The sequence below is a fragment of the Cyanistes caeruleus genome, chromosome 24, assembly GCF_971803275.1.
Source record: "Cyanistes caeruleus chromosome 24, bCyaCae1.hap1.1, whole genome shotgun sequence".
NCBI lineage: Eukaryota > Metazoa > Chordata > Aves > Passeriformes > Paridae > Cyanistes > Cyanistes caeruleus.
The window spans coordinates 6,229,671-6,255,070 of record NC_141724.1 but is presented as its reverse complement, the minus strand read 5'-3'; the positions used below and the strand labels follow the sequence as shown (position 1 = coordinate 6,255,070).

The following is a 25,400-nucleotide window of genomic DNA, read 5'->3' as shown; positions in this document are numbered from 1 at the left end:
CTGGACCCGACACCGGCACCGACACGAACACCGACACCGGCACAGTCACCGATACCGGCACCCCCGGAGCCCTCCCGGCCCTCACCTCTGCGGCCGGCACGCCGCAGGCTCCGTCGCAAGAAGCTGCTGATGGAAGCCATGGTGGTCCCGGTGCGGTCCCGGTGCGGTCCCGGCACGGTCCCGGTGCGGTGCCGGTGCGGTCCCGGTGCGGTCCCGGCACGGTCCCGGTGCGGTGCCGGCGCGGTCCCGGTGCGGCCCAGACCGGCCCGGGGAGGGCTCGGCTTCCGCCCGCCGCGCTTTCGCTTTCCCGAGGGAGGAGGGACGGCTCGGGGTGGGGAGGAGGAGGAGGAGCGGGCACAGGGCAGCACCTGGCAGCGCCCGGACACCTCCGGGGAGGGGACATTGAGGCACGGGGTAACCCGGGAAACCGGGAAAAACGGGCACGGGGGACCCGCGACCATCGGGAATGAGAAGAGCAGGGAGCCGAGGATGACAGGAGGAACCGGGGAGGTGAGATCCGGGGGTACAGGACACGGGGGTAAGGGAAGAACTGGGAATGGGAATGGGCGCACTGGGGAGGAGGAGTCGGGAGCACCAGGCACGGTCCCCACCAGTCCTGGGAGGAACCTGGATGCGGGGGAGCATCGGGAATGGGGGAGACCTGGCTGCGGAGGAGCAGGTACGGGGATACCGGGACCTGAGACCCAGCGGGCACGATGCTCGTTTAGGCAGCGGGAATGGGGGAGCTGGGAACACCCCGAGTTATGAGGATGCCGGAAGGAACCGGGCCGGGGACATCCAGGAGGACCGGGCATGGTGACACCGAGATCACCGGACACAGAGAGGGCTGAGCATCCCCTCTAACGGGGCTGGGCATCCTGGTGGGGCCGGCCTAGGCTGGGGTACAGCTGGGCACAGAGTTCATCACAGGGGACAGAACTCACTCACCAGTGCTGTGTGTTCCATTCCCCAGCGCCACAGCCTTGCTCAAACACTGCTCCAGCCTCCCGGCCTCCCCCAGTCCCTTTTCTCTCCGGGACCCAGCAGCGCAGGGAGCGGTGCCCAGCGCAGCCTCGGCAGGGTCGGAGGTGTCGCTGACCCGTCCCCTCCAGGGTACAGAGCTTTTGGTGTCTGTCACCTGCAGTGTCGCAGGGAGCCAGCCCATCACCCGCTCCGGTGACTCCACCGAGCTTCATTCCCGTGCCGTGGGCTGGGGATGGGCTCGTCCTGACCCATCGGGCTGTGCTTTACCCCGGGCTGGCGTTTCCCTGCCGGGCAGAGATTTATCCTCCCTCGCAGAGATCCCGAGGGATGCTTGGTCCAGCTCTCGGGCTGGAGGCCGCTCACCATCTGCCTTCCTGGCAGGAGAGAGGAGCCGTGTCCTGCTGGAGCGATCCGGGGTTTTCCTGTCTCGGGCACTGCCGAGCTGCTTGGATTTACCGGGTGGTTTCACTGCTCCGCACACACCAACAGGGAAAGTCCCGTAAAAACCAAGGGTATCTTTAAAAGAAAAACCCCTCTTTCCCGTTCTCAGCCTGTCCGCCAATATTTCCTCTGCTGTTTTTCAGTAGTGCTTATGCAATAACTAAGATCCATTCCAAGGCAAACAATTCTCTGATCCGAAAACTGAAGTAATGAATATCTTCTGTGATCCTAATTAAACACACAGGGGGACCTTGGGCGCAGATACCAATTATTGGACTCCAGGTGTGAGCTGTGCACAGCTCCCAGCCCCGGTGCCCGTGTGGGGCCGTTTGTGGCTGTAGAACAGGTTCCCTACACCAAACGTCCTCATGTTTTTTATTTTGCAACATCTCCCATCCCTTTCCCTTTCCCGAGTGTGGGCTGGAGCTCGAGGATGGGTTTGCAGCCTCTAGGAACGGCCTTTGCCAGCTTGCAGAGGTGGTGGATGCTTCCAAAATTCATCCCCAGCAGGACACGTGCCTCTGATTCAATCGGGATGCTCCTCCTCACAGGGGTTATCAGGGAATTGCTGCTCCACGAGTCATTTTCTGGCTGATATTGAGTGGGTGGGAAAGCATTTCTGCTTCCCGGAGGAGAGAACAGCCTGTTTGTTTGTGCACAGGGCTTGTTCCCAGGACAAATTTCCTCTTGGCACAAAGGGAAAAGAAAAAGGGGGTTTCCCCTCGATTTTGGAGGAATACGCTTGCTTCCTGGAAATTTGCGCCAGCTTAGGAAAATAGCTGCTGCTTTCAGCCAGAGGAAAACCCCCGAAATTCTGTGATTTTTATACCCATAAACACATTTTTTTCCCGTGTTTTCTCCCTTTAAGGCAGGTCTCTTACTGCCATCCCGCCTCGATAAGGCCGGGGTTCCTCCCGGGCAGTTTCTGTGCGGGAGCGGGAGCTCCGTGTTCCAGCACAAAACCTCCCGCTCCCGAGGAAACACTGTCCCTTTGTGCCTGCACAGCCCGGCAGCGAACCTTGAGCTGCCGAGAGAGGTTGAACTTTTGAATATTGCCACTGAAAGCTCCTTTCTGCGGGAATCCGGCCGCTCCTGGGACAACAACCGGGCACTGCGGGGCCCTGGGGGCCGCTGCGGCCACCGCGCTCCCCCCGCTCCGCTGCTCTGTGGCCGCTGCCAAAGCCATTCCGCTTCCCTGAGCAACCCCAGGCACTTTTGTGTTTGGGTATTTTCCCCTCCTTGAGCTCCCGACGCTGCTGAATACGGACTGGAACTGGGCTTTCTGCAGGCTCGGTGCGCTCAGACTGCGAATGTCCCGCGGGGGGGAGCGGGAGGGGAGCGCTCCCCGCATGGCTCGGGACTCTCTTCTTCTTCATCTTCATCTTCATCTTCATCTTCATCTTCATCTTCATCTTCATCTTCATCTTCATCTTCATCTTCATCTTCTTCCTCTTCCTCTTCCTCTTCCTCTTCTTCTTCTTCCTCCTCCTCCTCCTCCTCTTCTTCCTCTTCCTCCTCCTCTTCCTCCTCCTCCTCCTCTTCTTCCTCTTCTTCCTCTTCTTCCTCTTCTTCCCCTTCTTCCCCTTCTTCCTCTTCTTCCCCTTCTTCCTCTTCTTCCTCTTCTTCCTCTTCTTCCTCTTCCTCCTCTTCTTCCTCTTCCTCTTCCTCTTCCTCTTCCTCTTCCTCTTCCTCTTCCTCTTCCTCTTCCTCTTCCTCTTCCTCTTCCTCTTCCTCTTCCTCTTCCTCTTCCTCTTCCTCTTCCTCTTCCTCTTCTTCCTCCTCCTCTTCCTCCTCCTCCTCTTCTTCCTCCTCCTCCTCCTCCTCCTCCTCCTCCTCCAGTCACCCCGGGAGGCTCCGAGGGCAGCCCCAGGATGGTGGGAGCTCAATGCCCTCTTTTCCAGCCTTTCCCGTGTCAGGGAGTTTCTCCCACTGGATGGCGGCATTAGAGCAAAGAAATCTCTCCGGGAGAGGGGATCTCCACTGGGGAGATTTTTGGCCCTGGTTTTCTGGCTCCCAGGGGTTTGTGCTCGGGCTGGGGATGTGTGGGTTCAGCACACTCGTGCTTGCACCATTCCTGCCACTGATGCTCAGCTCTCTGTCCTGTTCCATGCTCCATGGTCCCTCCCAGCACCCCAGAATGGGGAGCCATGGAACATCCTCTGCTGAGCTCTTTCCCTGTGGGTGCTGCGGGACCTGCTGGGGGCTCAGCTGGGACACCCCGAGCCATAACCAGGAGCAAAGCAGACCCAGATTGGGCAAGGAAAAGAGGTGTCAGCCCTCATGGTACACCAAAATCACAGCTTCCTGGCAAGGCACATCTCTTCTCGGCCCAAAGCCCTCCATGTTCAAATTGCTGGGCTTCAGAGGGCTCCATGTCAAAGTTACACACTCAAAAATGGCCCATTTTTGCATGGAAAAAGATTTGGGCTTTTGGTTGTAGTGGAGGATCCAAAGCTCCCAAGCACTGGAAAGCAAATCCATCCTGGCCACTTTTTCTTGCACCTCATGGTTTTAACTCCAGATATTTCAATCCACCTTTGGGATTTCATGGCTGTGGTGTTGGGCAGAGGGGCATGAGCGGTGCTGGGTGGGGAGGGAAGGTTCGTGCTGGGCTGCCGAGCTCTTTGCAAATACAGTGCAGGGCAAGTGGAGGAGGCTGTTTGCTGGTCAGGGGACATCTCAGTTTACAGGCTCCCAGCTGGGCTGGCATTGCTGTTGGCACATGAGCAACCACAGGCCACAGAATCACAGGAACCCCTGAGCTGGGAGGCACTCAGGGATCATCCAGTCCAACCTCAGCCCTGCACAGACACCCCAACAATCCCACCCTGTGCACCCCTGAGAGCCTTGTCCAAACACTCCTGGAGCTCTGGCAGCCTCGGGGCTGTGCCCATTCCCTGGGGAGCCTGGGCAGTGCCAGCACCCTCAGGGGGAAGAACCTTTCCCTGGTTTCAGTCCTTCCAAAGCTAATCCTTCCCTGACACAGCTCCATGCTGCTTTTGCTGAATTATTTTCCCTGCACTCTGAGGACAGTTCCATACAGCATTGCAGGTGGGAGCTGTACCACAATGCCAATAAACAGGAACATTATTTTTAATATCAGTTATGTTGCTGTTGCACTTGACCTTGGGAGCTTTTTATTTTGTAATATTTCCACAGGGAACAGGAGCTCAGCTACACTGACAATGTTCTTCTGACAAGCAACTTCTTCTGCTCTCTTTGATACAAGCAGGAATGACCTTCTGTGGCCAATACAAATCTTTTTGAGAACTCAGTGACAAGAGCTCCAAGGCTGAAATAAATCAGGGTGTTCACTCAAACAGCACGGACAGAAGAACTGCAGCAAGCGGGGTTTCAGTCCCACATTCCTCCAGAACTTTGATGGAATACTGCTCTGGATGGAGTGGTTTCCTCCTGGAAATTGGAATCTTTTGGCATTCTTGACACAGCTGCATCCAAACTATGACATGGCCTGGAAAGGGTCGAGCCACAGAACTCTGAGGTGTAGCCTGGGATTTTCCCTAGGACCTCCAGTGATGACCCAGGGATTTATGCTGGGTTGAAATGCCATCCCCAGGATGTTTTGTCCTTGGGAAGGCTTCAGGGGTCAATCTCCTGCAGGATGATCCCTGTGGTGATTTGCCATTAGAATGCACCTGGTTGGGGCTCCCAGGGACTGATGTCCCTTTTCCTCCTCATTTCCCAGGGCTTCTCCCTTCCCTTTGTGTCACAGGCTGAATGAGCCCTCAGCTGAGCTTGGGAAACTTGTGAGAAGTCTGGAAGCACCAGGGCTGCAGCTCCTGGGTGACTTTTAAATCCTGGCAGTCCTTCCCCTGGAGCAGTGTGGAGAGCCCAGCTCTGGGGTGCTGGGGACACTGGGGGCAGTGGGGAGAGAGGGGTGACTGTGCTGGAGGTCACGGTGACTTGTCCCAGGGAGCACAGGATGATGCTGTGGAGTCAGGGCTGGGTTTGTTTGATAAAATAAGGGAGGAAATTGGGGAATTTCCAAGGTAGTCTGGAAAGGAAAAGGCAAAGAAATCAGAGGGTCAGTCCTGCTCCTTGTGAGCACAGGATGAGAACCCACAGGAGAGGGCTGCAGGACCTCACACTGATCCCAGGCTGATCCCAGACCTTATCCCATCTCCTTCAAAAAGCAAGGATTTGCAGCTTGGTGCAAGCCCTGGGAGCTGGAGGGTGTGAGGTGAGGAAGACCCCCCCAGTTACACTGGCAGGGCTCCAACCCACGACCCCAAAGTGAGCTTTAAGATTTGCTAATCTCAAAATATTGTTGGCACTCGGAGCAGTGATTTACTGCGTGTTTCGCCACAGCAAGTACTTTCCAAAAGGCCATGCTAAGTTTACACTGGAGCTGCTGGGATCAGATAACTGGTCCTGGCAGCTCCCTCCTTGTCCCCATCCCTCCTGCTGGCTGTGCTGGGGGTGCAAAAAGACAGCACAGCTTCTCCTGCACCCCACAAGAAAAAAGGGACCAGCACAGGTGTTTCTCCTTGTGCAGGTGGTGGGACAAGATGGGCTCATGGCCCGTGGGAAGATGTGAACTTTTGGAGAGTCACAATGATTTACACAGCACCAGGGAGAGAAAAGAGCCATCCCTGGTGCCCAGCCTGGCCATGTCCACCTCCCCAGGGCTTTGCAGGTTATGAAAATAAATCAGCTTCTCACCTTCAGTGCCAGCCAGAGCAGGCAACAGCTTTGCATGTCGTTCAGCATTCCTGCAACATTTGAGCACCCCAAGAGATCCCAAGGACTTTACAGGTGCTGGGCAGGAGTGATGGTCACCATTGCCCAGTGAGATCCTGGGGCATTTCCAGCCTGCAGAAAAGATGGGCTCCCTCAGGGTGTCAGATGTGTCACAGAGCAAGGGGTGGGTCCCTGCATCCAGCTCACTGTGCCATGGAATCCCAGACTGGTTTGTGTTGGAAGGGACCTCAAAGCTCATCCCATTCCCATTCCCTGCCATGGGCAAGGACACCTTCCACTGTTCCAGCTTGCTCCAAGCCCCATCCAACCTGGCCTTGGACACTGCCAGGGATCCAGGGGCAGCCACAGCTGCTCTGGGCACCCTGTGCTGGGGCTCACCACCCTCACAAGGGAGAATTTCTTCCCAATATCCCATCTATCCCTGCCCTCTGGCAGTTTGAAGCCATTCTCTCTTGTTCTGTCATTCCAGACCCTTGTCCCCAGTCCCTCTCCAGCTCTCCTGGAGCCCCTTCAGGCACTGGAAGGGGTTCTAAGGTTCTCCCCAGAACCTTTTCCAGGTGAACACCCCCAACTCTCCCAGCATGGCTCCAGAGCAGAGGGGCTCCATCCCTCGGAGCAGCTCCGTGGCCTCCCCTGGACTCACTCCAGCAGCTCCACGTCCTTCCTGTGCTGGAAGCCCAGGGCTGGAGGCAGCTCTGCAGGTGGGGTCTCACCTGAATGGGGCACAGGGGCAGAATCCCCCCTGCCCTGCTGCCCATGCTGGGGGATCAGCCCAGCTGGCTCAGGGGGTTTCTGAGACCCAGCTCACACAGCTGGGGCACACTGAGCACCAGCACCCCAGGCCCTTCTCCCAGGGGTGCTCTCAGATTCTGTGTGACTGAGAATTTCTCATCCTTCTTAAGAGTCAGCACTTGGGAGGCAGAAGATTCCCCACCTCTTCCTGTTGTCTTTGGATCCCTTGGGATCTCTGCCACCTCCTAGCCCCCAGGAGTTAAGAGCCAAAGCCACCTCCAGCCTCATCCCTGACTCTCACTGTCCTTGGTTATGTCCAGCTGGAGGTTTTGGCCTTTCCCTGCAAATATCCAACTGTCCCTTTGGCACTGACTTGCTCATGACAAGGAGGATGGGATTGGAGCATCTTCCATGGCTGTTTCTCTGCAGGTTTGGGATCAAGAGTTCAACCCCTTCTTGTTCTCTGAGCACCTTGTCTTGGCCCAGATGCCCTGGAGATGTTCTTAGGAGATGCTCCCCCAGGGATGGCATGGAGCTGTGATGCTGTGCTGAACAGGGACAGGACAGGGAGCAGCTCCTGGGTGCCCTGACCGTGACACTCAAGCCTCTGGAAAAGGGCTGGGCTGCAGCTGCCTCTGAGGACACCACAGCCGGCTCAGGGACTCCAAGGACCAGGCATTCCCAGAGCTCGAGCGGGAGGATTTCCCTGTCTGGGGGTGAACTCTGGTGTGGTGGGAGCAGCACGGGGCCAGCTGGGTTGGGTGTTCCCACGATGCTCCCTGGTGGCAGCAGGGAAAGGATGCAGCTGGGCAACCTAAACTGGTTCACCAGGACCTGGCACAAGTCACTGGGACCTAGGGATTCTCCAGACCCTCTCACAGCCCCCCTGACCCAGCAAACTCTCCAGGGAGGGGGACACAGTGGGGAAGTTGTGGATAAAGGTGTTTGGGTTAGAGAGGGTGGTGGGATGACCCCAGGACGTGCTGTCCCAACAAGAGAGCAGATCCCATTTGCTTCCAAGAATCCTGGGAAGGGACAGCCCTTACCAAACACTCTGGACATGGCAAGGTGGAGGCAGCCCTTGTGGCCACCACCACACTGGCCACAAGGGCTTCCTTGGGATGTCACAGTGCCATGTGGAATGTGGCTGTTCCCAGCACCACCAGTGTCCCCTGGGCTGGGACAGGGGTGGCTGCAGGACATCCTGCTGGTCCTACCTGCTCCAGCTGAACAGGGATCCCCCAGGATGGAGCTGGCAGAGCCCTGCAGGGACTGGGAGGGGGCTGAAGGGAGCAGGGGGGAGGAGGGATGGGAAGAGCACAGGGAGGATGAAGGTGCCAGTGAACGCAGGTAAAGTAAGGAAAGGAGGGGTTGGATGTAAGAAAATATGGGAAGTGCTGGAATGGGAGGTGGAAATACCAATGTTGGTCCTACAGGAGGCCTTGAAGACACTCAAGGTGGCCTTAAGTCCTTGATGAAGGGGATGCTGAAAGTCAAATGAGACCTGGAGTGTCTAACCCTGGCTGTTACTGGCCAGTGTCCTGGTGCACCCTGGCAGGGGTTTCTGCCCCTCCAAGTCCTTAGGGCAGAGCTGGACACCCTCCTGGGGACTGGCAGTGCCTGGTCTGGGGACTGGCAGTGCCTGCAGGCGAGGAGATGAGCAAAGCAGGCCCTGAGAAGCCTTGCCCTTGTGCAGAGCAAACACTGAGGTTCTCTGCTGGTCCTAATCCATACTGAAATTCACCCTCGGTGCTGGTGGAGCCTGGGGCTGAGCTGTTCCCTCCCCCTTCTCCTGCAGAGCCCCCCAGCTCCTTCCTCAGGAGACAGAAGCAGCTGGTGTGGCTCTGGACCCTGGGTGCAAATGTTCAGAATAAACCAGCAAAGGGGCTTTGAAACCCTTCAGGCCTTCCTGAGCTCCTGGTTTTAATGAAGAAGGAAAACCTGAGCTGCTAATTGCAGCTTCTCCCTGCTACAGAGCAGGGCCAGCCAGGGCAGGTGGTAACAGAGCTTTATTGGCATCTCCAGCTGCCATCCCCAAGCCCTGGTGGAGGCGGCTCTGGGCAGACTGAAGAGAGTGGGGCTGACACAGCCCTGTCCCTGGGCTCTCCATCCTAGGTGAGCTCCTGCTGGCAGCTCCAGAAGTTGGGCAGGGCTGCAAAAAAACCCCCAGCAGGCAGAGCAGGGTCCCAGGACAGGCACTGCTCCTGGGCACACAGCTGGTGACAGCTGCCAAGGTGCCAAGGTGCCAAGGTGCCAAGGTGAGGGTTCCTGCTGGCCCGGCACGCTCAGACCCAGCTGGCCCTGGGTGCAGCTGCTGCAGCTCCTGCCCTGCAGCTCCTGCCCTGCAGCTCCTGCCCTGCAGCTCCTGCCCTGCAGCTCCTGCTGGGGCTGTGCTGTCCCCTCACACTGTGACTGTAATTGTGGTGGCCCCACAGGTGGCCTTGGGGAAATCATTCTGGCTGTGGGCAGCAGCTGATGCCTCTCTGTGATGGTTTTTCCACCGCAGTGCTGTCACAGGCTGGAGGGAACGTGGAACTCTCTGGCTCAGCTCCCAGCAAGTCACTGGGTAAAATCAGGACATCTCTGCATGGGTTTTCCTATTTTTTTTACCCCTTCCATCTTGGAGGAGAGTGATCCCATTACAACCCCAAAATAACAGCCCAGAAGTTGGTTCTGGGTGTTTGCATCCCCTGCCTGCATCTGGCAGATCCTGATCCCAGCAGGGAGAGTGCAGGTCTGTGCACCCACCCTTCTGCTCCCTGGGCTGATGCTGGGAGACCTGGAGGTGACTGAACCCTGACTGATCATGAAATTAGACAATCAATTAGGTTGGAAAAGACCCTTAAGATCACAGAGTCTAACCCTTAACCCAGCACTGCCAGGGCCACCACTAACCCACGTCCTCAGCTGCCACATCCACGTGGCTTTAAAATCCTTCCAGGGCTGGGGGCTCCCCCACTGCCCTGGGCAGCTTGTGTCAGGGCTGGAGAACTTTTCCCTGAAGAAAGGGTTGCTGGAGAGTCAGTGGATCAAACTGGTGCTGCTGGGGTGAACTGGGTTACATTCAGCAACGGGGACAACTCTGGGGCCTGTGGCTGCTAGAACCCTGTACCAGTGCCCACCAAGGGATGTCCACCAGGCAAGAGATGCCCCTCAGCACCTCAGAGATGCTCCTGTTGATGTTTCTTTACCTGGTTGTGTTTTCTAGACTAGGCAAGGATATTTTAAAGCAATGCTTGCTTAAAACTCCTGTCCCAGGGTGACACCTGAACAGGGCTTTTCCTGGGGGGCTTTGGGAGGGGACCTGGGGCCGTTCCCAGCTCAGGCCTGGAGCCCCTGCCTGCAGTCATTGCTTTGGGATGAAGTAAGTGTCCACTTGTGTGTGACAGACAAATGGAAATCTTGCCTGGTCCCAGTCCACCTGCTGCCTGCCCCGGCTGCTTGAGTCAATGCTCTGTGAATATCACAGTGACAGCAAGGCTGGAAATGCTGTGGGAAGACAAGGCTGGAGCCAGGATGGGAGGGGGTAGGTAGGGCACTGAGCCTGCCCACCTGAACACCCTGCTGGTGTTTGTGGTTGATCACTGTGTGCTTTCCAGATGAGCTTCCTGCTTTTCTGGAGATCTGAGTTAACCCTGGAAAGGGGACAGGTCAACAGCAGGTGAAAGGAGGGCACAGACCCACACAGGAATCAGCTCCAGTTACCACCAGCAATAGCACCCCTGAGGGGCTTGGGCACCTCCTTTCTGCTGAAATTCAGGGGACTTGGGCATTTTTTCTGGCCTTGTGTGATGTCTCCCACAGCCTCACAGTCCACACCATGTGTGCAGGGTGGGGTCAAAGGGACCTGGGGATGGTTCCTTCTCTTTATGTTGGGTGGCTTTGAATTTATCTCACTGGGGTTGGCAGTGGGGACCCCGAGTCCTGGGTGTCCCCTGATACAGCCTGTGGGTGACTGTCCTTGACACCCACGCTGATCCCCTGGCACTCTGTCCTCTGCCCTGGCCAAACCCATGGCTGTGCCAAGGAGCAGATGGCACCATGCCTAGAGCCTGTGGTGGCCCAGGAGTGACATCCACCTCCTGCTGTCTCAGTCCTGCTGGGGTGCAAAGAGCCCACCAGGATCTCCAGAGATGTTCCTGAGGACAGGATAAGAGGGGATGAGCGCAGGGGATGTGGAAGCTTCAGGGAGTCCTTCTCACCCTGATGACATGAGCTCCATGTTTATTCCAGGCCTTTGGCATCTGCACTTTGCTTTATGAAGTGGGAAGGTCTCACCACCTCCTGTCTAATCTTGGAGCCCTGTTTAGGGGCTGGTCCTAATCTCTGGAAGCCTCCAGGATTTGCCCCAGCTGTTGGAGGCATCTTCCATCTCCCATTTAACGTCAGCTGCCATGGTGGGGAAGGCATTCCCCAGGTTTCCCCCATTCCACCTGGCTCTGGTTTCCTGAACTGGGAGTTTGGCTGGAAGGGCTGATCTGGTGTTTTGGGGAAACAAATTCACAGCTTTGCAATGGGATCCTGTGGAACCAAACACAGATCTGGAAAAGGATCAACCACTGTGCTGCATCATCAGGGGAAGCTGGAATATAACAGTGGCGTGAGGAGGATCTGATCCTTCCAGGCATAAATGATCGTCCCCTAATTTAGAGCTACACTCACTTGGAAAATAAGTAAGGAAATGTTTCAGTGACTCGGTGGGCTGGAAATGTGGGTCAAAACCAATTTATAAAAGTACCAATTTATAAAAGTACCAGCTTTTTGTATGAGATTTTTTTCTCACTGGAAAACATGGATAACCTCTATTTCAGCTAAATCTTGAAATACTTACAGTTTCAGGCAAAAATGTGCTGATATTTAAATTATCATTACAATTTTAATATTCAACCATCTCAGCTGCCTGCAGGAACAGCCCCCTCGGTGTGATTTTCATTTCTATCACCAGACTAATTTGAGCTCCCTCACCCAAAGCTGGGGGCTGGCACAGACCACTCCTGTCCTGGGTGGTGAAATCACCTCCTGGCAGCAGCTCCTCTGTCCCTGTTATCCAGGGGTGAAGCCATCATGGTGGGCAAGGAAATGCCGACTCTTGCTCCTGGAGCTGGTGGGAAACCTTTAACTCGGAACTGGGACACCCTCCTGTGCTGCCTTTGCCACCAACAGCAGCAGCTCCTCGGTGTTTCCCTGCTGGGCTTTGCTCAACAGCCAGTGCTGGCCCAACGTGTGAATAAACAAGATGCCAATAAACTCTAGTCATGTGGCCCAATAAGAGTGGGTGATAAACCACGTTGATTCATTTGCTTGTAACCCATTAGTCACCCCCTGAGTCAGCAGAGCAAAAGCATCCAAAAGTCATGGAGCAGGTTCACAGACCCAAGTTCCCTTCAAATTGAGAACTTCAGGTGAAATTATTGCTTTAATGTTCTTTTTTGTTTCCTCAGGAAAGTATTTGATTTTCAGCTACGCTTCCCCAAATTGAAATCAGAGAGAAATCTGAGTGTCCATTTTGCTCTGAACTGGAGTTTTGGTATTGATTTATTTTTCTTTTTGAGCTCTTTAAATTGCTTCTCTAAACATTTAATCAAAACAAGCCCATTTTTTTGCAATGAAGTGGGGGTTTTTTGTTCAGATTAAGACACAGGGAAGATGCCTGAGCAGATGTTTGTGGGAATCTGGAACTGGCCACCTGTGAGCTGCTGGAGAGTCATCAAGGCATGACCTGTGTGGAGGGGTCAAGTGAAGGAGTCAAGGAGGGGCCGAGGTCATCGAAGGCAGGATGAAATCCTGGTGTGCCAAGACATGGAGAAACCAGAGCTTCTCCAGTTTGCCTCAGGGAGCCAAAGACAGCTGGAGCAGGATGGATGGATGATCCTCCCCAGCCCTTCCTTGTCCTTTCTCTGGCTAGAGCAGCTGTAGGGAATTTTCTGGTTCATGACTGACTTGGCAATTTTCAGCCACTCCAAGGTGCTCTGGGCAGGGAAGGAGCTGCCAGTACCCATCCATGCAGGCAGCAGAAATGCCTGGGAGCCCCACAGCACTCTCTCCTGCCTCAAAGAGCTCATCCCTCAGGCATTCTATGGGTATTTTGGGTAAGGCAGAATTTTATTAGTCATATTCCTTCTCACTGGGGAAGCAATCAAGGAACATCTGGGTTATCACACAAACCGGCAAACAGACCCTCCTGAGGCACCAACATCATCTTGTGGTATCCTGGCTTTGTCCTGCTGCCAAATAACCAGGAGAGAAAAAATCTCCCTCCTGGAACAGGGGGGTCATGCTGCTCATGCTGGGGTGCCCCCCTCAGGCTCTTTCTTGGGATGTCACCATCATTTAAAGACCAGCCTGGCCAATGGGGTTTTGCTCTTTCTTCTCTCCCTCCCAGTCTTGGGTGACCCTACCCAAGCTCCCCCTACCTGGAAAACCAGCCCCTTGTTAGGAAACGAGATCTTCTGGGATCATCTGGCCCTGGCAGAGAATGTGCCTCATGCTCTGTCTGTCTCAGAGATGCCTCCTGACCCTGATGTCCACACCTGGAGGGGTTTCCTGAGGGCCACAGAACTGTGAGCCTGTGGACCAGCAGCCAGGAGATCCAGGCTTGCTTGGCTGCTCCATAGACAGGGATGGGAAATGGGGAAAACACTCAACCCAAACTCAGCAAGGTTATGGGTACAGAAACACTTCCAGTAGTGTCTAAAGCCAGCATGAGGGCAAGTGAGGGAACAGGAGCAAGCACGGGGTGAGTGGTTTATGACCCACAGGATTAATGGGGCTTTTCTGGGTCGTTTGGGGTGAATCTGAGTTTGGGGGTAACAGTAGGATGGCTGGTCACGAGTTCTGGGGTGAGCAGTCTCCTTGGACAAGGAAGAACAGAGGCTGGAGAACTCAGCATGGGGCTGGTGATTTGTGTTTCTCAGAAATGTAGTTTCTGGGTATGGGCAGCTGGGTTGGTCCAGATGAGCCCAAAGATTGTCTTCCAACCTCTTCCAACCCAGTGGGATTGAGTATGAGGCTGAGGAAGGACAGAGGGACCAGAGGGGTCTGGAAGGTGGGAAGTGGAGGTGTGGGAAGACATGAGGGGGAGCAGGTGAGTTGGGGGGTCAATGCAGGATTAACAGGGGAGGCTGGGGTGGGGGTCTGGTGTTAATGCTGGGGAAAAGGAAGGCAAGGGGTCCAGGGAGAGTCTGTGGGGACCGGGAGGCAGTGGGTGCTTGGGGAGGTGGCAGTGGGGGTGGGGAGCTCTTAGCCAGAGGGGTGCTGCTGCTGGGGACAGGAGCCATGTCCCCAAAGAAAGGTGACCTGGCCCTGGCCTACCCACTCCTGAGTGAGCCCAGGGGGGCCGCTGGGGGGGCCGGGCCCGTGTGCTGCCATCCCATAGGAGGGGGCAGCTGGGGCTGCTGAATGTGCAGGTCCCGGGTGGCTATTCCTGGCGGTCCCGCCTGCACAGGCAGATTGGTTTGCAGGGAGGTGACAAGTGCCAGCCAAAGCCTATAAAAGTCACCCAGCCCCTGTTCTGGCTCAGTGACCTGGTTCCCCCCTCCCAGCACAGCCGTCCCGGAGCAGAGACCATTGGTCCAGAGTAGAGACACCTGGTCCTGAGCCAGGACCCCAACCTTGGTGTCCAGACCCCAGATCCAGAGAAGAAATCCTTTGTCTGGAGCAGGAACCCCAAAACAAAGCAGATACCCCAGAGCAGAGACCCCAGAATATCCCCTTGGCTTTGCAGAGATGACTGGCAAAACTGCACCTCCAGCCAAAAAGCCAGCTCCAGCAGCAGCGAAGAAAAAGACAGCAGCAGCCCCGAAGGAAGCAGCAGCCCCGAAGGAAGAAGCAGCCCCGAAGGAAGCAGCAGCCCCGAAGGAAGAAGCAGCCCCGAAGGAAGAGGCAGCCTCGAAGGAAGCAGCAGCCCCAGCCCCAGCTACTGAAGAGCCCCCAGCCCCTGAGCATCCCCCAGAGCAGCCCCCAGCCCCCACAGATGAACCTGTTCCCGTCCCCACGGAAGCCGGAGCAGAAGCGACTCCAGTGCCTGCAGAAGGTTCCCCAGATCTCCCAGCTGAACCCCCGGCCCCAGCCCCTGAACCTAAAGTGGAGAAACCAAAGGAAGGTGAGTGGGGAACACTGGAGTGGGGAGGGGACATAAGCAAGGCTTGGAAGGGGCAGGTACCCGGGAGAAGGGACAGGGGGATGAAGTCATCAAGGATATTTTTGCAGTGGGATGGGGCTGGGGATTAGGTGGACTGAAGACAGACCTGGAGATTGAGTGATTGCCCTCCAAAAGCCCTGGTACTCGAGCCCTGTCCTCACCACTGTGGGTTTGTTACAGAGCCACCCAGCTGTCCCTTGTCCTTGGCCGTGGAAGAAGTGAGTGAAAACTCATTCACACTGACCTGGAAAGCCCCAGAACAGATGGGCCGGGCAGGCTTGGATGGATACGTGGTGGAGATCTGCAAAGATGGAAGTAGGTTTGGTGTTTCCTGCCTTGAGATGGTGCATGGTTGTGGGATGGGACCCAGCAGAGCATTTCCCCCAGAAACAATTCCTTCCTTTGCCCAAATGCATGCATTTTGAATGGTTATTTCTTTTCCACGAAGGAACAGGGTTTGGCTTCAGACAGCAGTGATGTCTTTAGCAGGCACTTGGAGCAGGTTTAGAGTCACTGCTATTTCCAGCTCTAGTGTGGAGCAGAGACCAGCACACCCTCTGGTGCTGGGATGGTAACCCAAGAAAACAGGAGGGAAAAGTTCAATCCTGCCGTGTTTGCCCAAAATGACGCATGGAAGAAATGGGGATAAAACGGGAGGATGAGGGAGGGAAGGGTAATGGGCATGTATTAGCAGACTTCGTTATGTCTGGAAGGAGGGTGGCTGTGGTGGGTGGAGGTGGGCTGGGAGGTGGCAGCAGTTGTCCAGTGATTGTCCATGGTTCTCCAGCTGTATTGCTGGGTGGTGGAACAGGGTGGGTTATTGTAGCTGGACACAAAACGAGTCACACAGATGCAGCTTGGGGTGTGGTGAAGGAAAGAGAGAACTTTCTCTCTCAGAATTTATAGGTTTCTGACCACAGCCAGGGACTGGATAATCAGGTCAACACCTTCCCAACCACACTGGCCATGAGAGATGTCCATCAAAAGATGTGTATCAGAAAGAATGTACACATATCCATGTTTACAGTTACTGTCCGGGGAAAGGCCTCAGAAACTATGTCAGCAAGCTCGAAAAACTGATTTTTGGGGTGGATAAGATTTGTGTTTTGGGCACTATTTTGAAGCCCTGCTGGGCTTTGGGGTGAGAGTGAAGGGTCTGTGTGGCTGGGGGGATCTGCAAGGGGAGGCTGGGCTGGAGTGGTTTGGGAGATCCAGGTGGCCCATGAAGCTCACAGAACCTGATCCTCATCTGTTTAGCTTGTGGCACACGTGATGGACACATTCTTGGCTGTGGGAGGCTTCCATCATTGGGCTGGGGCTGGAGAGGTTGCCACAACTGGGTGGGATGCAGGAGGAAGCCCTTGCATGGGACAAGGGAAGGTGCAGCCATTCCTGGAGGGATCTGTCTGACAGCCACCCAAAGGGTCTGCGTGTTCTCCTGGCTTGCTTTGGGTCTGCTGGAGGACAGGAGAACTCCAGTCCCCCTGTCACCACCCAGGGGCCACAGGACTGCTGTATTTGGGCTGGAACAAGGCTCTGGTTGGCTAAAATATGGTGAGATTTGAGTGGGGGCTAATTCAAGCAATGCCAGTGGTGAAGGGAAAGAGGATCTGCTGGGACCTGGCTGCTCCCATGGCATCAACAAGAAAACCTTCTTGTTCTGAAGGTGCACACGGGGACTTGGCACAGCCTGGCATATGTGGGTCACTCTGATTGCCCACCAAGGTCTGACCCAGTCCCTGGGGGTCTGGGGCAGTTTATTTTCTAAGTGAGAAACACCTTGAGAGGTTTGGCACATGGCAAGGCCCTGTCAGCTGGGGCTGGGGGTGCAGCTGGGCTCTGGGCTGAGATTGAGATGTCCCTTACACACAGGAAGAACGCTTGGAGGGGTCCATCTGGCCAGGGGCAGGTCCTGAGCAGACCTTGCCAAATGTGGAGGGGTTTGTGGAGGCCATGGTGAGCCCCAGTGTTGTCCTGGGGCAGTGAGAAGATCAGAGTGGCTGGCAGGGAGCTCCAAGGATCTTTCCTTTCAGAAATGCACCTGGTCAGCTGGGAAGTGTTTGCTGGCCCGATGTCTTTTCTTGCCAACGTCCTTGTGCTCCATTGCTGAGCTCCTGCCAGCACTTCATGGCCCACACTCCTTGGCAGGGGTGGCCAACCTCCCCTCCAAAGTCCCTTTTTCTGCTAGTGCCCCAAACCATTCCACATTTCAAAGGAAGGGGTTCCTCGCCTCTGGGGTCTCCCCTTCTGATCCTGCTGCCTGGGATGTGTGTCCATGGCACATCCAGAGTGCTGTGCTGGTTCTGTTGCAGGTTCAGACTGGAAAGCTGTGAACGAGGAGCCTTTTCTTTCCACCCGCTACACGATCCCAGACCTCAGCTCTGGGGACAAGATCCACGTGCGGGTGACGGCTGTCAGTGCCAGCGGCGCCAGCGCCCCGGCCACGCTGGAGCAGCCCGTGCTCATCAGGGAGATCCTCCGTGAGTACTGCTCCCGAGGGCAGAATTCCTGTGGGGAATCTCTGTCCACCCCTGCAGCACGAGGCTTCTCATGGGTCCCATCCAACCTTCGACAGATGTTTTTCTCAGTGACTATGCCCAGTTCCCTTGGGAGAAGCTTCCTGACAACATCTTGCTGATGTTGAAACTTTGGGGGTGAAGGACTCAAGAGGCAGAGCCCCATTTTCCCTTTTCATGGCAAGAGCTCAGAATCCACCTCCCCCTAGCATGTCTCCTCCCCTTGTCACATCCCCAGTATGCCACGGCACACATTGGACAGCTTTGTTTATTTAGCTCAGGAAGTCAAGAGCCAGTTGTCTGGAGCATGGGAACTTTAATCATGCTGAACTCGCTAATGAATGAGTTGCTCCCATGCTTAGCAAGACTCACATTCCTCTCGGGGTGATGCCAATGTGCAGAGGCTGATGCAGGAGGGCAGGGCCAGTTTGCACTCAGCAAACAGCAAATACAGATTCATTTTCCCCTCTAGAAGGAATTATTAATGCTCAAGCTTCCTTCTTATTCAAAATCAGGTTTTTCAGCTGCTCAAAAATAGTAATACTAACAAAAGTTATTCAAGGGGCCAGCAGCTTTTCATAGGAAAAGGCTTGGAGGAGACTAAGCCTGTGAAAAGGATCCTGCAGGGTCAATCTCAGAGTGCTCGGAGGAAGTGAATGTGGCTCTGGGGTGGTGGCTGTGCCTGTTCACCTCTGATGTCAAAACCATCCCACCAAACCTCCTAGAACTGGGGAAACTGGGGTGTGAGGGACTGGCATGAGATGCCAAATGCACAGCTCGTGCTTTCCACAGCCTGTCCCTTCTGCCTGAGCTTTGTCCCAGGCAAATGTACAGGTGGAAAACCCAAAGTGCTGAGAGACCCACACAGAACTTGATCTACTGGGTTCTTTTCTCTTTTCTTTTCTTTTCTTTTCTTTTCTTTTCTTTTCTTTTCTTTTCTTTTCTTTTCTTTTCTTTTCTTTTCTTTTCTTTTCTTTTCTTTTCTTTTCTTTTCTTTTCTTTTCTTTTCTTTTCTTTTCTTTTCTTTTCTTTTCTTTTCTTTTCTTTTCTTTTCTTTTCTTCCTTCTCCTCCCCTCCCCATTTGTTGCCTCCTGGCATTGACGTTTTCTCTAGGCCTGCATTTTGTAGATCTCACCAGTTCATTTATAGCACCCCAGGGAATTTTAAATAGCAGCAATCGGACAGCACAGAGCTTAACAACAGGTGGGACAAGTGGGCTTGGGAGGTGGAGAAAGACAAGGAGGAACCAGATGAAGGATCAGCATGGGAGTCACATTTTGCTGGGAACAAGAGCAGGAAAAAGGCCTTCCCACCATGGCTCTTTGTCACCGGGGCCACTGACCTTGGCCAGCCTCCTCCTGTTGAGCAAGGCACGAGGGAGGCACACATAAATTAACATTCCTCCCCCAGGTCAGATTTCCCTGCCCAGCTGGGACTGATGAACCCGAGTGGCAGCACCAGGGGATGTATCCCTGCAGGAATCACAGCACCAGCAGAGCAGGGACTGTTTCCAGACAGACTGGCCAGCCTGTCCCTGCACTCCCCAGCTCTCACAGCTGCTCACCTCAGACCTGGCTTGTTCTGGCCGGGCCCCCTCCCCAGGGTTAAACTCATTTAACCCGGGCAGAGACTCCCAGCTCCTTTATGAGGGGCTCTGGAGAGATCCCTGGGTGTCACTGAGCAGAAAAGTTGTACAGCTTCTGTTTGTCCTGGGAAAGGGACACGGTCCATGAACATTCCCTGGTGGGGTTTTTGCTTGTCTTTGTTATGTTTCCTTGGGGATGTTTGCCTTTGTCACCAGCCTGAGGCTTCCACGCTCTGGTGTGAGCAGGCACCTGCTGGGTGTGTCAGTGGCCTGCACTGCACAGGGAACTCTTCAGCACTGTTCTGGGGGCCTTGTCCTCCCTGGAAGCTGTGTGCCTCTGGAAAGTCAGGGGGAGGAATATTTCCCAGCTGGGAGATGCTGTGCCCTACCTTGTCACCATAGGGGTTGTGCTGTGGCTCTTCTGGTTGAGGCCAGGCTGTCTCCATGGTCTGGCTGTAACGAGGTGGGGTGAATGATCCATTGGAATGCTGCCCTGGGATCTCAGGGATCGATATTCCTCTGGGCTACAGGCAATGGGACAGGCCAGCACAGCCCTGCAGGGGAGCAGCACTGCCAGGAGATCAGAGGGAGAAGGGGGCCGTGTTGGGGTGGATTTTCCTGGTGGCCAAGCAGGGGTGTGTGGGGAGGGTCTGCCAGCTGAGGAATGGCAGTTCCTTGTCTCACAACATGAATTCCTGGTCCCCAGAGCTCCCGAAGATCCGCATGCCTCGGCACCTGCGGGAAACTTACATCAGGCGTGTGGGGGATGCTGTAAACATCATGATTCCCTTTCAGGTAGGTTTGTGATACAGGCTTCAATCTGCTGCACATTTCACTCCAGGTTCACTCCTGCAGGTTAGCTCATGGGCCAAGTCTGACTTGGCCTGGTCCCTGTGTCTCATGGGACAAGGGTGGGTGGTGGGGTGGGAATCTCTCTCCTCTCCTGCCCAGATCCCATTTTTCCCCTGCTACATCTTTGTTGATGATGCTGCAGTGGGACAACCCCAAGACATCAGAACATGGGCTGGCTGATGCTGCTGTCTCAGCTCAGCCCAGTTCAGCTTGTGCTGCTAGCCAGGATCTGGCCACATCCCTTGGGACCCCACAGCACAGCTAGTGGGGACCAGCTGCCTTTGGAGGAGGGCAGCCCCAGGGCTGTGTGATGGTGGAGCAGTGCTGACACTGGTGGGCTCAGCTGGAGCTATCTCTCTCATCCTGTCTGGGACATCACCAGAACATCTTCACTGTGGCAGCTGGCTCTGAAATGTGTTGGCCAAGCAGAGGGAGTGAAAGGTCCCTGAGCTGGGGGCCTTGTCCAGGCCATGTCTCACAGGCAGTTTGGACTCTGTGCTGGCCGTGCTCCAAGCATTAACTTTCCCTGTATGCTGACTTCAAGCCCTGGTGCTAAGCTGGGCTCAGCACCTGGGCCAGGAGAGCACAGCTCTGCCCTGGCAAGTAAAGCTGGGCTGCTCCATGAGGACCAGGATGTCCATGTGGAGCCAGCATGTTCCTGCCTCATCCCTGGAGCCTGATGGCTTCCCGTTAGTGAGTCTGACAGGAATCAGCTGTAGATCCTTTCCTGGGACTGCTGGATGGGAGAGGTGGCACCTGGGCTGCTGCTGCCTGGACACAGCATCCTTCCCAGGAGGACCTGATTGGGACCACGTGCCTGAGTGGCTCCTGACCTGCCTGCTCTTCCAGGGAAAGCCACAACCCGAGGTGAGCTGGAGCAAGGGAGGGCAGCCCCTGGACACCAAGCGCATCAACATCCGGAACACGGCTCGCGACACCATCTTCTACATCCGCCAGGCCCAGCGTGGCGACTCGGGCAAGTATGAGCTCTCTGTGCAGATCAATGGAGCGGAGGACAAGGCTACCCTGGACATCCAGGTGGTTGGTAAGCTGAGGATGGGACCCTGCAGGATCACCCTAGGGCTCATTTCTCCTCCTTGGTTGTTCTGGGTGGGATGTGGTGTGACAGCAGCAAGGCAAGGGACTCTGCAGTCCCTGTTCCAGTGGGATCCTCAACAGGACCATGCATGTGAACTGCTGTGGTTGGGGTTGAAGAGTTTCTGCCAACCTTGCCCCTTGCAGCTTCTCATCCCTTGTGTCCTGTACCAGGGTGAGAAGAGATTAAAAGCAAGGTCAAGGGATGGTCAAGGTACAGAATGTGGAGGGAGCAAACTGGGATGTCACCCTGAGGGTGCTTGTGTCTGCAGAGCCACCCGGGCCTCCCCAGAACCTGAAGCTGGTGGATGTGTGGGGCTTTAACGTGGCCCTGGAGTGGACCCCCCCCGTGGACAATGGGAACTCTGAGATCAAGGGCTACAGGGTGCAGAAGTCGGACAAGAAGAGTGGGGTGAGCCTGGGCACTCCTGCTGCTGGTGATGCCCCAATGGGAGAGGGACAGCTGCACTCCCTGCCTCACCCCACACCTTCTCCATCCTTGTCACACTCCTGTCTGTCCTCACTGCTCTCTTTTTTCCTCCTTTTTCCCTTCCAGAAATGGTTCACGGTGCTGGAGCGCTGCACCCGCACCAGCTGCACCATCTCCGACCTCATCATTGGCAACACCTACTCCTTCCGAGTGTTCTCCGAGAACATCTGTGGGCTCAGTGACAGCGCTGCCATTGCCTCTGGGGTGGCCTACATCGAGAAGACAAGTGGGGACATGTCCCTGGCTGAGGGGTTGGGGAGGGTGGTAGCCAAGAGTGGTTCTGACCAGCGGGGCTTCCTCAGAGTGGTGCTGATGCTGCTGGGCTAGTCCCCAGGACAAGACCAGCAGGGGTGAAGCTGAGCACCCCCAAGGTCCAGAGGTCCCCTGTGCCCCCTCTGCACCTCATTTCTCCTTTGGGGAAAGCTTGTGCCACGTTCAGCTCCCTGAGAGGAACCAAGGCATAGATACCCCTGGGATGAGATGGCAGCAGGAGCTGGGAAGGGTCAGAACAGCCCTGGCTTTGGCTCCACAGCTCAGAGCCAAATCTCCAGCAGCCCTGCTCTCCTTCCATCTATTTCTGTCCTTCTCCCTGGTAGCACACAATGATGTAGGGTCTCTGCCATCTGCAAAGCTTCCCTCTGACTCTCATTTCTGTGGACTGGGATTTGGTGATGGAGTGGGAGATCCAGAGTGTGCCTGGCCTGGCTCTCACCTGCTGCACACAGGATGTGTCACAGTGGGTTTGGGGATTGGCATCCCCCCTGTTCTGTGCAGGGCTGTTCTGAGCTGAGGGCCAAGTCCTTGGGTCAGGCCAGCTGACATCTGGCCTCTTACAGGAGGGAGCAGAAGTGGTTTGGGTTATCTTGTGCTGAATTCCTGTGTTGGTCAGCCTGGCAGCCTGAGCTCTGCCTCAGCTAGAATGAATTATTTCCTTAGAAACCACTTACCAGCCAGAGAAGATCCCCCAGCGGGACATGATGGAGCCTCCAAAATTCACACAGCCCCTGACAGACCGAACGACCACCCGGGGCTACAGCACTCACCTCTTCTGCTCTGTCCGGGGCTTCCCCCAGGTTGGTGGCTCCATGGACAGCACAACCTTGGCCTGGGGACACCAGGGGGGCTTTTTGCCAGATGGCTGGAGGTGTCTGGGAGATGTTGGTGCTGTTGGATTAGGGTTGGGTGAGGTTAAGGGGCTGCAACTGCCCTCTGAGTGAAACTGGGGCACGTTTGGGGTGTTTCTGCAGGTAGGTGGGAGACTGCTCTCAAATCAAGCCCTGCCCTGTTTCCTCTGGGCTGGGGGAGGAAGGGTGGAGCAGTGGTTAGGGCTCACAGGTGGGAGTTTTGGATCTTCAAAATGCTTCTGACTGTGAATCCCACCATGGCCACAGGATTCAGGCAGGGCCAGGGCAGAGGCAGAGAGAGGTGGCATTTGGGGGCCAGTTGGATTTCTCATTTATTTCCCTGCTTTAAAATTTCAGCCCAAAATAATCTGGTTGAAAAATCAGATGGAGATCCGGGAAGATCCCAAATACATAGCACTGATTGATCAGGGTGTGTGCTCTCTGGAAATCCGCAAGCCTGGCCCTTTCGACGGGGGTGTCTACACCTGCAAGGCTGTGAACCCCCTGGGGGAAGCCTCAGTAGACTGCAGACTGGATGTGAAAGGTGAGATTGGCTGAGGGGAAGGAGGAGCAGGAGCCCTTGCCTGCCTTTTCCAGGTCTCACTTTCCCAGTGCTTTGGTTTGTCCCCGTTTTGTGTTGATCCTGGTTGTGAGGGAGTCTGAGGACATCGGGCAGCCCTGTGGAGCTGCACCTTTAGGCTTCTTGGTTTATGGTCTTGAAGCATCTTGAAATCACCGTTCCTCATTCATGGGGAAAAAAATAGGGAGGTTTCTGGAGGAAGCCGGAGATGGCAGAGCCAGAGGAGCTGCTGGAGGCCTGGCCCAGCACTGGCTGCCCCTGCTCTTGTCCCAAGCATGGGGAGTGTGTGAACCTCCTCTCCTGCACCTGGGCTGCTCTGATTCATGTCTTGGGATTCTTCCCACACTTCCCACTCACATTTCCCTGCCTCAGCAAAGCATCCAGAACAGACCTGCCCCATGTTGCTCCCCACAGCCCCTCCTCGGCCCATGGGAGCATCACTGCCCACAAACCCTCTGCATGTTCCTCTGCTGGCCAGGTGTCCCTACACACTTCTATTTCCCCTCCCATGGCTTTCCAATCACACTCCTGCCACCAGACATGCTCTGCCCCACTTCCCACGCAGGCAGGGCTCCAGTTGGGCAACCCCAGCTGTGGAAGCTGTGGAAGCTCCAGGGCTGTTGGTGTGGCACAGAGTCAGTGCTCAGCTCTGTGGGAGCTGCTGCTCAACCCTCCAGGAGCAGAAGTGTGGCCCCAGTCCCGTGGTCCCACAGGCACATCCTCAGCTGTGCAGGGGCTCTGTGCAGTCACAGATCGATGGTCTGTGTGGGAAGTGAACTCAAAGCTCACCCAGTCCCACCCCCTGCCGCAGGCTGGGACACTTTCCAGAATCCCAGGCTGCTCCAAGCCCCATCCAACCTGGCCTTGGACATTTGGGCATGGGGCAGCCACAGCTTCTCTGGGCAACCTGTGCCAGGGTCTTTCTGCCTTCACAGGGAACAATTCCTTCCCCATACCTGGGGAAGCCATCATATAGCTATCTATAGCCCATCTGTCCCTGCCCTCTGGCAGTGGGAAGCCATTCCTCCTCGTCCTGTCTCTCCAGACCCTTGTCCCAAGTCCCTCCCCAGCTCTCCTGGAGCCCCTTCAAGCACTGGAGGGGACTCTAAGGACCCCTCAGAGCCTTCTCCAGGTGAACAGCCCCAGCTCTCCCAGCCTGGCTCCAGAGCAGAGGGGCTCCAGCCCTCGGAGCAGCTCCGTGGCCTCCCCTGGACTCGCTCCAGCAGCTCCACGTCCTTCCTGTGCTGGAAGCCCAGGGCTGGAGGCAGCTCTGCAGGTGGGGTCTCACCTGAGTGGGGCACAGGGGCAGAATCCCCCCTGCCCTGCTGCCCATGCTGGGGGATCAGCCCAGCTGGCCAAGGAGGATGAGCTGGGCAGTGTGCTGGGGATACAGAGCACCTGGGAGCCACCAGGCTGGGATCCCAGGGGACATTGGGCAGGAGCACACATTGATGGTGGTGTGGGGGATTGCTTGGAGCAGGTGTGTGCAGGAATGGGTGTGCAGGGTTGGGATGGGGAGGTGCACATTGGGGTGAGCACACAGGCACTTTTGGGAGTTCAGGGATTTTTTTGTCTCCTCTGCTCTCCTGCAGTGCCCAAGTGAGGACAGATCAAAGGACAAGACAAAGAGCAAGGTAGGTCTGGGTTGGAGCACCAGAATGGAGGGAAGGTGGATCACTTTAGGGGGCTGGAGTGGGCTGAGTGTCCTGGGTTAGCCCGTGTCACCAGCTGATGGAGTCCCAGCTTAGGTCTTCCTTGTCCCGTGGCTGGAGATGCGTGAGTGGGGTGGGATGATGAACCTGAGGAAAACCTGTCCCTTGGTGAGGTGGAGGGAGGGCTGTAAGTGTGGCTGGGACATATTTCCCACCCATCCCTGACTAGGGCTCTCTTGGTGCTCTTCCAGGATTCAGATCTCGTTCCTTTTCCCAGATGGATCCTGCAGGTGCCAGGCAGTGGTGGGGCAGGTGCTGATGCCCCTGGCCATAGTCTCTGCACTCTGCTGGGCTGTCCCTCCCTGGCAGTGCTTTGGGGGCTGCACCTCACCTGCCATGGCAGGGCCCTCTCTGAACCCGTCATTGCCTGTGACAATGAAACAAACCCAGCTGAGGGGCTTTGGTCTAATAAAAGTCACCAAACCGC

General features: G+C 55.8%; 2 protein-coding genes across 5 annotated transcripts in view; one reads left to right on the top strand and one right to left on the bottom strand.

The window, feature by feature from the left end:
- Positions 1–1,471, bottom strand: part of DENND2D (DENN domain containing 2D) — a 12,396-nt gene extending 10,925 nt beyond the window's left edge. The window contains exons 1-2 of one of the 2 annotated variants that reach the window (XM_023941941.2): positions 1,252–1,471; positions 949–1,138 (exon numbers count right to left, since the gene is read on the bottom strand). In XM_023941941.2, the coding sequence (XP_023797709.1) occupies positions 949–1,138; positions 1,252–1,350 (289 nt within the window). In that variant the 5' untranslated portion in view covers positions 1,351–1,471. Of the gene's footprint in view, positions 1–85; positions 907–948; positions 1,139–1,251 lie in introns of those variants that run through there. The other variant, XM_086861941.1, reaches the window with a different exon arrangement.
- On the top strand, positions 329–25,400 carry MYBPH (myosin binding protein H). 3 transcript variants are annotated; one of them, XM_023941939.2, is made up of 12 exons: positions 329–510; positions 14,603–14,980; positions 15,200–15,334; positions 17,332–17,499; positions 19,827–19,915; positions 20,822–21,017; positions 21,340–21,479; positions 21,624–21,783; positions 22,494–22,630; positions 23,039–23,225; positions 24,854–24,895; positions 25,165–25,400. In XM_023941939.2, the coding sequence occupies exons 2-11, from the start codon at positions 14,605–14,607 to the stop codon at positions 24,862–24,864; spliced, it is 1,599 nt and encodes a 532-aa protein (XP_023797707.2). In that variant the 5' UTR covers positions 329–510; positions 14,603–14,604; the 3' UTR covers positions 24,865–24,895; positions 25,165–25,400. The 3 variants fall into 3 exon arrangements, with proteins under 3 accessions (XP_023797707.2, XP_023797708.2, XP_023797706.2); XM_023941940.2 differs by lacking the exon at positions 329–510 and adding an exon at positions 616–679; XM_023941938.2 differs by lacking the exon at positions 329–510 and adding an exon at positions 12,842–12,968.

Coding starts and splice junctions, on each gene's coding strand:
- MYBPH (XM_023941938.2), top strand. CDS start 12,881: ATGCAGGCAGCAGAAATGCCTGGGAGCCCCACAGCACTCTCTCCTGCC. Junction 14,981..15,199: donor AGTGGAGAAACCAAAGGAAG/GTGAGTGGGGAA, acceptor GGTTTGTTACAG/AGCCACCCAGCTGTCCCTTG. Junction 15,335..17,331: donor GGAGATCTGCAAAGATGGAA/GTAGGTTTGGTG, acceptor GTTCTGTTGCAG/GTTCAGACTGGAAAGCTGTG.